This window comes from Bacillus rossius, chromosome 16 (genome assembly GCF_032445375.1).
Source record: "Bacillus rossius redtenbacheri isolate Brsri chromosome 16, Brsri_v3, whole genome shotgun sequence".
NCBI classification, from domain to species: Eukaryota; Metazoa; Arthropoda; class Insecta; order Phasmatodea; family Bacillidae; genus Bacillus; species Bacillus rossius.
The window spans coordinates 2,221,372-2,234,732 of record NC_086343.1 but is presented as its reverse complement, the minus strand read 5'-3'; the positions used below and the strand labels follow the sequence as shown (position 1 = coordinate 2,234,732).

The following is a 13,361-nucleotide window of genomic DNA, read 5'->3' as shown; positions in this document are numbered from 1 at the left end:
TCGAGTGATAATGTCACTTTTCAGTGCTCCACTCGTCACATGGCCCTGACTAGATGTTAAAGCCTCCGCTCAGTCGGGGGTTAACCTGTGTCAGTGAGGTGCAGTTATAAGTGCGATGCTCGCTAGTGCTTCTAGTGCGGTATAGCCTCTGAGTGCACGGCTGTGAACTGGCGCGCAGTCTTCTTTTCATGCGTAGGGACACTATGATATTCAAGAAGTAACCATAACATGATATGGCGGAGAAATGAAGATAACGGTGTAGTGCAAGGTTCTTTAGTGCAAGATATCATCCGAATTGGAAAGAGACAGAGAAGGAAAAGCCCCTTAGTTATGTATATGCAGAGTTGCTTCAACTCTTGTAACTTGTGCTTTGATTGGCTGATATTTGAAATTGTGTCTTAAGCTTGTATGTGATTGGTTGTGGGTTGACATGTGACCATCTCCCTCCTTCGTGGATGGCGGTAGTAAGGTTGGTAGTCAGCCATGGTGTGATCGTGGTACCGAAAGGTTGCGGCCGGGTGATGGCCCGAAAATTAATATAATTACGTAGTTTAAACGCGAATTTCGCGGCTGCGGTCCGAGTGGTGCCGATTTATAAACATTTTTGGACATTTCAACTAGAGTTCGTTGACTTTAGTCGTTGGTGTTAAACCTATAACGGGGCGAACATGAGTCGTGTGCTTGAGTACGTCCAACACCCGAGCGTGGATGCGACATCAGACACGAGCCTGTTGGCTAACAACATTTCCTGTACGCTGTTGTTTGTTGCAGTCGTGGACGCAGATGGGCGCCCAGATCGGTCTTTATCGTCCACTCTCTGCCTTCCTTCAATGTGCAGTGAACACCACTGCACAACCATTTGGCAGAATGTGATGTCTCCGTAGACGCTATGCCGGCGTCGGTGAATGTCTGAAACACTAGTTTCACGCACCCATTCATATCGCAAGACAGCAATCACTTTCATGTGCATGTGACCATGTTTCCAACACACTTCTTCCTGCCATGCTGGTTGCACTCGACTGAGATCTGGCAGGTTCTTGGGCACACTGCGCATGTGCCATTGCTCCTCTGCTCTTACTTCTCCCGTCGGGAATTCAGTAAAGTTTATCTTTTGTTATGGCATTACATTTTATAGTGCAGCTTCCCTGTAGAAAAAATGACAGGTATTATCAGAGCATCTTGTAACTACTTGTCGTCGGGCGAGTACTAGACGGGCCGCCCCTGGCTGTGACGTGGTGCGTGGTGCATCCTTAACGCGACCGCCAGGCGTGCTGGTGGTGTCGACGGCCGAGCCCGGCCCCGCCGAGGCGCTCCAGCGAATGGGGCAGGAGCTCCAGAGGCTGCAGAGCGTCACCCCGGCCAAGCTGCCCAAGTGGTTCGGCCCCGGGGCCCTCCGCTACCACGTGCTGCTGCACGACCCCGCCTGCTGTGAGCCGTCCGCCGCGGAGCTCGCGCTCTCGGCCGCCCGGACCACGCTCGGGGACGCCCCCTGCTGCCTGCTGCCCGTCAACTCGCGGGCCGCGGGGCCCGGCGAGGGCCAGGCGCTCCTCCCGGACCCCTGGAGCCAGTTCCTGCTGCGCCGCGCCGACAGCTCGGTGCGTGCCGCGATCCCATTGTGACGACATGTCGTAGCAACAATCACTTCATTTGTGAATTAATAGCTGAAATTGTTTGTTGAATAAATGTCCATTTATAACTGTGTAACTACCTAACTGGAAAGATCCATACCCACTTTTTTTTATAAAATAATTTTAAAAAAAAACCTGTAATAGGTGATACAAAAATCTTACAATAGAAGAATGATGAAAAGTTCATCTGCTCCGTATGAAAAAAAAAAAAATTGTGATGTAGTAATGTGCCATGAATCGGTAACCTCTTGGCACAATGTACAGTTTTTCCTATTTTTTTATATTTTTTTTAATGATCTGATTTAAATTTATTTTCCTTACTGTACTCCCCAACTTAAACTTTACCGGACTGGTTCCCATTTGTGTTCCCAGAATCTCGGGCACGTGATACAGCATTCTCTTGTTAGGTCAGCAAGGCTCATCTATTTTCCCTTGCTTCTGGGCACGTTCTGACCTCTTTAATTATGCGCATTGGCGTAGCTGTGTTCATAAAGTTGGGGGGGGACAAATAATGATTTTTATGTCATGTAAACTCATTCCCCTCCTAAGACGGAGGGGTCCGGGGGTCCTCCACCGGAAAATTTTGATTTTAAAAGTGCAAAATAGCGCTTTTTAACCAGTTTTTGTATCTAACCATTGGATACATCGATGTTAAAATTATTATTGTTTCGTTAAGATAAAATTTGATGAGTGAATAAATTACAAATAAAGTTGGGCAGAATAATAATATAAAATAAAAATATCACGGTCTAGAAAGTTGGGAGGGACAGTCCCCTCCACCCAAAAAGTTCAGGGGGACACGTCCCCCCCCCCCCCCCCCCCGGTTACTACGCCCCTGATTATGCGGACTACCCCTCGTCTGGAGAGAGTGTACGCCCGACCGTCGCCCAAACTTCTGGGCCCTCGCGTCGGGGCCAAGCTATCGAACAATCTGGGTGATGCTAGGATGTAGTTGCTCCAGATTCAGGATAGTGACCCTCATTTAGTTTTCGGGTTGCTAGATACGTGTTTCTTCCTTGACCGCAGTTGCACCAACTTCATGTGCTGATTGTTGGGCCTGTTGATGTCAATTCGATTGAAATGGCAAGTGTTTATTTCAACGTATCACTAGGGTTTATTTTATTTATTTGTGACTGAAACATGAGGAATTGTGGGAAGTCTGATGGTGAGGCTCCGTGCCACGTGCGTGCAGGACTGGAACGACCACGACAGCAGTCCGCGCACGCCGGCGGAGGGCGGCTCTGCGATGGCCTCCTCGCTGGAACTGGGGCAGGAGGCGGGGGAGAGCACGGCCGTGGCTGTGGTTCACCACCCCCTCAGCCCCGAGTGCGGCCAGGAGTCGGCAGCCGACGAGGTAGGCCCGCCGACCACGCTCTGCTACCGTGCACCTCGCAAGTCCTTTTCAAGTCTCCTCAGTAAAATGTTGAAGGATCTTCAACGAGAAATATTCTCCATGACTATATATATCCAGCTGTGGAAACTTTAAAAAGAACTTTTAGTAAGAGGCTTAATTGACCACACAAATAAAAATTGTGATTATGAATATCAGCCTGACTCTTCACAATCAGCAGATAACGTGTATAAAATATGTGATTAAGGAATCAAGACTGAAAAGCAGTTTGCCATGTATGTATATACTTTGAAAAATCCGATAAATATTGCAATAAAACAAAAATACATTCCTTACCTGAATAAACTGTGTCCTCAAATAAGTCGTGCACCCTTAATAATTTAGAGTAAGCCTCGCCCCACTGGAATTATAACGGTCTCCTGCCAGATGGAAGGAAGGTGTTGAGTGACCCACACGCCACGTGTTGTGTGGGACAGGCGGTGGCCAACAACGTGGGCTCGACGGGGAACCACGTCAACTCCGACGTGTGGGCGGGGCAGGCCCCCCGCGTCCCGCCGAGGTCCCAGCACGGGGCCTGCTTGACCAGCGACGACCTGGAGCGGCTGAGGGCGTTCGTGCAGGACTTCTGCACCCGGGCGCTCCTGCCGCACGTCGAGCAGCAGATACAGCAGTTCAGCGACCTGGTGAGCGTCGTATCAACCAGCCCGCCGACTCGCTGTTACGTAAAATATTGTTTATGCATTATTTGGTAACAACACAAAAATAGTTGTTTTTTGGAGTAGGTATATACTATACTATAGATTTAACAAAAAAAAAAAAAAAAATTTATAATTTCAAATCTAAAATTACATTTATTTTCTTACACTACATATTATCAGTTAAAGTGTATGTGTGGATTCGTTTATTTGAATGTATATTGCACATGTCATACAAACTAACTATTGGAAAGTGGAAAGCACGTTCTGAAGCAGAAAAAAAAATTGTCAATGACCGAAAAAAATTGATTCGAGTTAAATTGAAGTCTGAGTTAGGTCTGGTTGCTGATCGTCCGAAACTTGGCTACGGAAGCACAAATGATGGCTGTACTGCACGACGTTTTTTTTGAAAACTCGGATGTGAGTGCATCAGTTACGGGTGTAGATGTAACTTTAATAAAAAGATTCTACGGCCACTGTGCTTGTCTCGGCGCACACGTATCAACCAGCCTGCTATCTCACTGTTACGTAGTCACTTGTCGGTGTGTTGTGTGACAACGCACTGGTTCTGAACAACGAGCTGTGTTTCTAATGAGTCGAGAAACTTGCGTGTGTCGGCTTTGTTCATCTGTACACCCCCTGCCTGTGTTACTTTAGAGTACGCTCTAGCAAAGCATTCTCTCTCTCGAGTACTTGGCTGCATGGAGATGTTCTTCAGTACCTTCCCAAGGTGTCGTCAACGGTGGCAAGGCAAGACTCAATCTAGTCTGTATCCAAGTGCTTTGGAACCCACGACACTCTTAGATGTCCTGTCATCAACCCTGCAGTGTTACACTGTCAAACATCTTCCCGTCTCAGTGATTCCATTATCCCTCAGCTTAATTTGTTTGCTGTGAAATTATGTATTCAAACTAAAGTGTCACAGTAACTTGGTACCCAGCATGGTGTCTAGGGAATTATAGACGTACCTGTGTTGGCCCATAGTTGTGTGTAATGCAAGTCGTCATTAACTTTTAACTATAGGTGAATAACTAATGTGAGTATAGGAAATGATATACATATTATCTCATTATAAAGTATATTTCTTTAATGGTCTATCATAATTTTCTTTAATGGTCTATCATAATGATACACTGTTTTAGATGTTAAGTAATGGTTTATGCTAGCAATTTCTGATAGTTTATTTCACTTATGTTAAAATTAGCACATAACTCCTCAGATTACAAGCAAAATTTAGCTGACACAATTTTTTTTGTGTTGATTTACTTTTTTTCAGATATCAAAAGGAATTGTGCGTAAATTATTAAATTAGAAACACCTTTTTTTAATTTGAGGCAACATGCCATTTAATTAATATATGGGCATCCTTTACAGTAGTAATTCAGTATAAAATGCAAGCCCTAAAGAAGGAAAATCAATATGTAAATTTTTAGAATAATTTTTTTTATGAAAAAGTTAAAAAAATTATTTTGTACATGCGCTGGTACTTGCTGATAGACTTAAGAAAGAATTCATAGTAATAAAACATGTTTCTGTGCTGGTAATGCTTATTTCCACATAAATATTTTTTTCCGACGTTGTGGTCTGTGTGTTTTGTTTTCTTATACTGTGTCACACTAGTAACGAGTGTGAAGGTGGCTAGATCGGTGTCGGACGAGTGTCTGTGAGTGTTGGTGCCGTGTGGCCAGATCTCGAACAAGAAGGGCATGAGCCGGTCGCTGTTCAGCGCCACCAAGAGGTGGTTCGGCAGCAACAAGCCGGGCTCGCCGGGAGTCAACGCAGCCGCCAACGCTGTCGTGTGAGTGCCTTCTCCCCCCCGTGGAACACCTCCAGGGCCCCGTCCCACCGACGCGACCGCGCGTGACCATGTCAACGGCTCAGGTCGGTAGCGGTTCCACTGTTGCCGTAGATTCGCGGTCGACAGAAGGAAAAAAAAAATACTTGAAAGGTATCACGTAAGACGAGAGTCTGTACTGCCAAACATCACAGCCAGAAACGTGACCACCTGCCTCATTTGTAGTTTCTTCTTGGAAGTAAAGATGTTTAGTTTCGGGTTCATTTTTGCCAGAACGAATACAACTGAAATGGTACTGTAAATACAGGAAATTGACACTGTTAAAATTATTTGGGTTCGTGCTCCTCTGCCTTAAGGCAAAAAATCGGTAGCTTAAAAAAAATATAAATAGTTTTTCTTTTTACCAAAAATTTTTGAGTTTCAAGATGAGTTCTTTAATGTCTGTCTCACTCTCTCCCTTTAGGAATGCTTTGCAATTATATACAAGTGTGGACATGACTGTTGTTGTAATGAGACTTGTGCACTGCTCGCAGCTACACGAGCGACGCTCCGGAGCTGCAGCTGCGGCGGCTGGGCGACCTGTGCTTCATGTTCGGGCTGCACGCGGCCGCCTTCCAGGCCTACCACTCCGCCAAGCGGGACTTCGGGGCGGACCAGGCCTGGCTGCACTACGCGGGAGCGCTGGAGATGGCGTCCCTCGCCGCCTTCATGCAGGGCGAGGCGTCCAAAAAGACGCAGGACTACATGGAGGAGGCCATCCTCACCTACCTCAACTCCTGCAGGTCCGCTGAGCCGCTCCCGAGCACCGGGCCCACACACTGCTTTCACGCAGTTTTTTCATGCCTATGCATTGTCTTTGTTTTAAGTCGGGACATTCATTTCTCTGCATGTCCGTTTAATGACATAAAAAAAATATATTCGTGAAGATAGCCTTTTTATATAGAAAAATACATGAAAATTCCAAACAAATGTATATTTAAATACAAATTTGGTTAGATAATGCTACATATATATATATATATGTGTGTACGTGTGTGTGTATATATATAAATGTGTGTGTGTATGTATATTTGTGTATATATGTGTGTGTATGTATGTGTGTCTATATATATAATATATATTATGTATATATAATGTGTGTGCGTGTGTGTATGTGTGTGTATATATGTATATTTGAGTATATATGTATGTATATGTGTGTGTATGTATGTATGTATATGTATGTGTATATATATATATATAATATATGTGTGTGTATATATATGTATATATATATACACACAAACACACAAATAAAAATAAAGGGTATGAAGTTTGGGAGATAATCCTGAAGGAAAGCCAACATGAATTCAAAATTCTTATGTTAGAGTTTGTGTTTCTACTTGGAGACATGTGTGAGAAGGTGCCGGCACGTCGCAGGATGCAGCAGTTCGCGACGCGCGCCACGCTGCTCAGCGCGGAGTGCCTGAAGGCACGTGGCCTCCACGCGGAGGCGGCGCGCCAGCTGACCCGCATGACCAGCGAGGACTCCGACCTGCGCAGCGCGCTGCTGCTGGAGCAGGCCGCCCTCTGCTTCCTGCGCTCGGCGCGGCCCCGCTCCGTGCGCAAGCACGCCTTCCACGCCGTGTTGGCGGGCCACCGCTTCTCCAAGGCCGGCCAGCGCCGCCACTCCCGCCGCTGCTACCGCCAGGCCCTGCAGGTGGGTCTCCTGCCCGGCGGGGACAGTTGCACCCCGTATTACAGCACGTCTCATGCTCGGCTGTTCGTGGAATATTAGCACTGGATCTCACAATCCGGTTCTCTGTTTGAAAGAATTGCACACCATATTACTGGTAAATAAATATTACAATGCAAAAAAAAAGGTTTTTCCGCATCTCATGCTGTGCTGTTCGTGGAATATTAGCACTGGATCTCGCATTCGGGTTCTCTTTTTAAAAGAATTGCACCCCATATTACTGGTAAATAAATATTACAATATAAAAAAAAAAAATTTAGGAAACTTCGTTCATGGAGAATAATGATGTAATTGTACAACTTAAGGAAAAAATGGTGGGAAAGAAAAAAACAATAAAACATTGATTTTACCTTAAACAGGTTTTACGAAAAATAAAACAAGCGTATACAAAGACGTGAATAGCGGGAAGAGCATTTCCGCAAATGTTATTTTAAAATATAAAGTATTAATAATTAAATTTAATGACATAATGACACCAAATGAAAATGTAAATGCTGTGAACGCGAATATGGTGTTTCAATGCAAGTGGTTAGCTGGATGGAGGTTGCCAGTGGTTTAATGAGTGGTTAGCCAAACAACAGCCGGGATTTAGTAAGTAGTCGTGGGAACCTGGAAATTGGTGAAGACTTGGGAGAAACCACAGGTAGTGTTTGTAACTGAACCAAGCAGAAGTGTAGAGGTGGCTAGTTTAGGAGATGTCATGTTGCCTGTGGCGAGCCCCCGGGCTGTGGTTGTGAAGAGGTGTGTGTGTGCGCGCAGGTGTTTGAGCACAAGAACTGGGGCCTTGCGGAGGACCACATCCACTACACGATCGGGCGCACGGCGCTGCACCTGAAGCAGGTGGCGGAGGCCGCGCAGTCCTTCGCTCGCCTGCTGCACCCGGGCAGCTGCCAGCCGGCCGCCCAGCAGGCCTCCTTCCTGCGGGAGTACCTGGCCGCCCAGCTGGTACGGTAGGCTGTCTCCCTCGGGGCCCGCAACTGTCCCGATCCCTGAGCCCGGTTGACACTGCGGGGCGTCCACAGGTCCCAGTGCCAGCTGGTACGGTAGGCTGTCTCCCTCGGGGCCCGCACCTGTCCCGATCCCTGAGCCCGGTTAACACTGCGGGGCGTCCACAGGTCCCAGTGCCAGCTGGTACGGTAGGCTGTCTCCCTCGGGGCCCGCAACTGTCCCGATCCCTGAGCCCGGTTAACACTGCGGGGCGTCCACAGGTCCCAGTGCCAGCTGGTACGGTAGGCTGTCTCCCTCGGGGCCCGCAACTGTCCCGATCCCTGAGCCCGGTTAACACTGCGGGGCGTCCACAGGTCCCAGTGCCAGCTGGTACGATAGACTGTCTCCCTCGGGGCCCGCAACTGTCCCGATCCCTGAGCCCGGTTAACACTGCGGGGCGTCCACAGGTCCCAGTGCCAGCTGGTACGGTAGGCTGTCTCCCTCGGGGCCCGCAACTGTCCCGATCCCTGAGCCCGGTTAACACTGCGGGGCGTCCACAGGTCCCAGTGCCAGCTGGTACGGTAGGCTGTCTCCCTCGGGGCCCGCACCTGTCCCGATCCCTGAGCCCGGTTAACACTGCGGGGCGTCCACAGGTCCCAGTGCCAGCTGGTACGGTAGGCTGTCTCCCTCGGGGCCCGCAACTGTCCCGATCCCTGAGCCCGGTTAACACTGCGGGGCGTCCACAGGTCCCAGTGCCAGCTGGTACGGTAGGCTGTCTCCCTCGGGGCCCGCAACTGTCCCGATCCCTGAGCCCGGTTAACACTGCGGGGCGTCCACAGGTCCCAGTGCCAGCTGGTACGGTAGGCTACGTTCAATAGATTTAGGTGAAGCTATAGCAATTGTATTTATTTTGCTAAGGTGACACATTTGAAAGCACATTAGGTTCAGATCTGAAAATGATGTAAACATCAGGGAATTTCGGAAATTTGAGTTTAAAGCAAACCTTTAAAAACAGCATTCATCATGTACTAAAATAATTAATATAAATTTTTATAAATAATTCAGTTTGAAAATAACTTTAATTGAAATGTTTTTATAGAATCATACCAATAAATTTATAATTTATAATTTATTATTTTATAAGTTAAAATTAATAAATTTTAATGAAACTGTAATCATATTTATTGATTTCCCATTACTTATTAATTTTTATCTCTATTTATTTACTGAAACATGATAATTTTATAAACATCTTTATATGAATATTAATTTATTAATACAATGTGTTCTATTTTATTCTTGTTACAATAAATTTATAATGCACGTACTTAATTATACTGACTTTTTTTTTAATACATCTGATACTGAAGTGGGATATAAAAAAAATCCAGAAATTTAACAATTTGGAAATTTTAATGCAACTTCTACTACAAATAATGTGGTGTATTTTAGCATAGCTTGATTGATCCAAACTGCCATTTCCAAACAAGAAAGTGAAGACTGTAGGCGTGAGGGAAGCCAGGTGGCAGCCGCACGTGCCGATAGCTAGTGGGAAGAACAAGGGATCGGAGGGAATGGAGCCTCCAACAAGCTACATTGCAGTCTCTGAACATGGGGTTGTGTGAAGTGGGTGGTAGCTATAAGAACAAGTGTTGGCGAGGGGTGAAGTTACGCAACTCCACCAAACTGCGTGCAACTGTCAGTTCTTACAGTAATAGCACGATTTTGTGTAGTAATATTATTAGTTAAAAAAAAGTACTGTTTAAAAATATTTGTTTAGGTAATGACTAAACTACGTACTTCATTAATCATTTGAATACAAAGTGCCAATGTTACATCCAGTCATTTGTTTATAAATGAGGTGTAAAAAAAACATAAAGTTGCTCTTTATGTGCGCACTTATACGCCCAAGAAATATCTTAATGGATGCAATAAAGTAAGCAAAGTATTTTTTGGTTAATTTTTGTTAAAGGTATTAACAGTTATAAATTCATAAAAATATTACAATAATTAAATTTCAATTTTTCTCTTGTGAATTTGTAACATAAATGCTTCTTGATGTGTCATCCCAACTTATTTACATATTCATGTAGAACATGTGAAGCCACATTTCGGTGTCAGGTTGCAAGAGGGATTGATCCCTAGTTCCCGGCCCCGGGCCTACGACAGTTGTCCCGTGACGTGGTCGCAGCAACTGCGGGAGGAGGGCGGCGAGGAGGGCGGTGCCCTCCCGGTGCTCCCGCTGCCCGTCATCGTGGGCAACTCGGTGCGCGTGCTGGTCGGCCCCCTGCAGTCCCAGCTGCCCCGCGACCCTGCCCCCGGCCGGGTCCCCGCCTCGGGGGTCCTATTCTCCGACGACTGCTCCGACGACACCAGGTACCGCGTGCCTTTTTGCTTTTTCACGTTTTGAATACCGTCTTATCATTACTTTTCTTTCCTACTCTCCGATTCCCGTGTGAAACCCTGAATTGAGACCTTTCGCGAGTAGGGAAACGACGGCAGTTGTTGCACGGTCGGTCGGAGCACTCCCGTATCCCCCCAGCACCTGGTCTCGGCTGCGAGCGGACGTGCTGGTCGCAGGTGGCGCAGGCTGGAGGAGCTGCTGGTGACCGAGGCGGAGGGAGCGTTGCCGATGGTCTTCAGGCCCACGGTGCATCTGTTCACCAGCGCCACCATCAGCGCCAGCCGGCCCGTCGCCGTGGTCGGAGGTCAGTGTTCCGTGCGGCAGTACCATCGGAACCTTGCAGGGGCGAAGCCAGGGGGTGGTTTTAGGGGTTCAAACCCCCCCCCTTAGCACCAAATCTTTAATTAATTTCCTATTCATCACTCAAAAAAATTCATATTAAAATTAATAAAATTTTTACCATTACAAATTTAAATTTAAGAACCGAAAACTACTAAAATTGCGCTATTTTACACCTTAAAATCCAAATTTTTCCGGAGGAGGTCCCCCAGACCCCCCGCTTTAATTCGGGGGAAAGGGGGGGGGGCATGCTTCTTAACCCCCCCCCCCATACACAAATCCTGGCTACACCACTGGAACCTTGGTATTCAAAGGATTTGATGTTCGAGGAACAAATTTGAAGAAAAGTATTAGAGGAAATAAGAGTCAAATAAAAAAAAATTGAACTCTGATAACCTCTGAAGTTTACTAGGCCAATTTTTTTTTCTTTATACCTGTTTTCGTGTTACCGTTCCAAGATATTGTAATTTTAACATGTAATTATATAAATAAAATTACAATATATATTGTCCCCTTCAAATAGTACTCCCCTTGGGACACATTTCACTTGCGCCATCCCCGTTCCCACTGCTGGGAGGCTCCTTGGAAGTCCTCCGTTTTGAGGTACTTCTGCTGCCTCGTCGTTTCTGTTTGGATGGTGCCAAATCAGGTGAATAAGGGGGGGGGGGGGGGGGGGGGGTGTTCTGTCACACTGATCAAATATGGGGGTAAAAACTTGCGCACAACTGCAAAAAATTTCACGGCCCCCTTTTACCTAGTTTAGAGAGTAATTTGATGTTGATTCGCTGCTCTTCAAGAAGAGAAGCTCCATGCCGACAGCACATGTAGAACAAGCGTGTGATGATAGAGCGGCCGGGCTCAGACTGGGTGTGATGGGGCTGTGTTTCAGTGGGAAGACCGGTCTGGCGCCCTCAGGCGTTCATGGGAATTATTTGTCTGAACTTTCTGGACAAACCTCTTATAACCGAGGTTTTTTCTGAGATTTTAATTCTAGATTCGGATTTGAGGAATATCATACTGACCAATCACTAGTTGTGTGCTAATTGTTTCTTTACTGACATCACGTCTACATGACAGCGAGGTTATTGGGTACGGTAACTGTCCCAGCATGTGTTAAGAGTGGTGTTGGGTAGAACCACTTTGCCTGTTGATTGCTTTAAAGTTCTCTTGATTTATTGGTTAAAATGATTGATTCTTTATTCTTGAAGTTTAAAACTGGTATTTATGCAGAATTTTGTGAATTGATCTAGAAAGTAGTTAGAACTGACTGTGAAGTTAGGTAATCAAAGCTCGCAGTAACTTGACAGGTTAGCTCATTATTGTCCATTACTTTTTATTTAGCACATTTTCCAACAATTTTTCACTGAGATTAGCTTTGCATTTTGATTTTTGTAAGCAGATGTATGTATCTTTTAATCTCCTACTTTTTTAAATGATGAGCAATAATTAGGGATGGTGATTTTTCGTTTTCGCGAAATAGATACGAAAATAAACTAAAATATATTTTTTCCGCTATAAAATGTGAAATATAGACTATTCCGAGATAAATGCGAAATCAAGGAAAAAAACGTAGATTCGTCTTCACTCTACACAATTTATTTACCGACTGTATTTTGTTTCAGTTCAGTATGGTATCAAAAGAAACCATCATTTTATTGCGTATTCAGCACAAGTATCTTATTGTCACGTCATTCACAACAACTATTGTTCGTAAATATTGAATAAAAATTGGCCATCCGTCCGTGCCTCGCGATTGTAAAAAAAGCAAAGAACAACTAGCTGGAAGATTGTCTGTCATCTTGCAGAGTACAAGTTTTTAGGCCACCATATTGCGACATCTCTGCTTCGCCGCGCTAACAATTGTAAGTCCCATTTTATGGCTGTGTTTCACGTGATAGCCGCGTTCTTGTGTAGTCTGTGGACGGTGGTGTGTTAAATACAAATACGTGCATACTCTTGAATGTGTTGTATACTGTTATTTCTCATGGAAAAAATGGAACGACATGTAATTTCTATTCGCGATCACATAAATGTATACAAAAGTGAACAGTTCTACGAAAGTGATACAAATATTTTAATGTGCAATTTATGTAATCGCCGTCTGGAGTGGGAAAAAACGATGTACTTGATAAGCACATTAAATCTGAGGGACATCAGGCTGCAAAAAAAAGATTCACCTAGAAATCGTATGAAGAAAAAAAGTCGGTAAAACGGCAAGCAACAGTTTCTGGCATGATACGAAATCCAAAATAAGGCGAAAATTGAAAAGACGAGTTTCAATAACATTATTTGTACACTCTACATCAACTATGGCCATGAAAACGGCTAAAAAATATTTATTCTAATTTTAAGTATTCAATTTATTGCACTCATAAGTGCTAATTAGTTGTTTGGAAACCTGCCAAGATAGGCTATCTTTGTAGTTGTGCTATATCTTTATTTCTGTGGTTGTTAATAATTAATATGTGTATTATTTAATGCTTTTTA

General features: G+C 45.0%; 1 protein-coding gene across 1 annotated transcript in view; it reads left to right on the top strand.

The window, feature by feature from the left end:
- LOC134540458 (trafficking protein particle complex subunit 8) overlaps nt 1–13,361 on the top strand; it is a 36,860-nt gene that overhangs the window by 3,262 nt on the left and 20,237 nt on the right. The window contains exons 4-12 of the mRNA XM_063383227.1: nt 1,267–1,595; nt 2,821–2,982; nt 3,456–3,662; nt 5,363–5,472; nt 6,003–6,251; nt 6,889–7,168; nt 7,964–8,149; nt 10,323–10,507; nt 10,712–10,839. Coding sequence (XP_063239297.1) covers nt 1,267–1,595; nt 2,821–2,982; nt 3,456–3,662; nt 5,363–5,472; nt 6,003–6,251; nt 6,889–7,168; nt 7,964–8,149; nt 10,323–10,507; nt 10,712–10,839 — 1,836 coding nt within the window. The remainder of the gene's footprint in view (nt 1–1,266; nt 1,596–2,820; nt 2,983–3,455; nt 3,663–5,362; nt 5,473–6,002; nt 6,252–6,888; nt 7,169–7,963; nt 8,150–10,322; nt 10,508–10,711; nt 10,840–13,361) is intronic.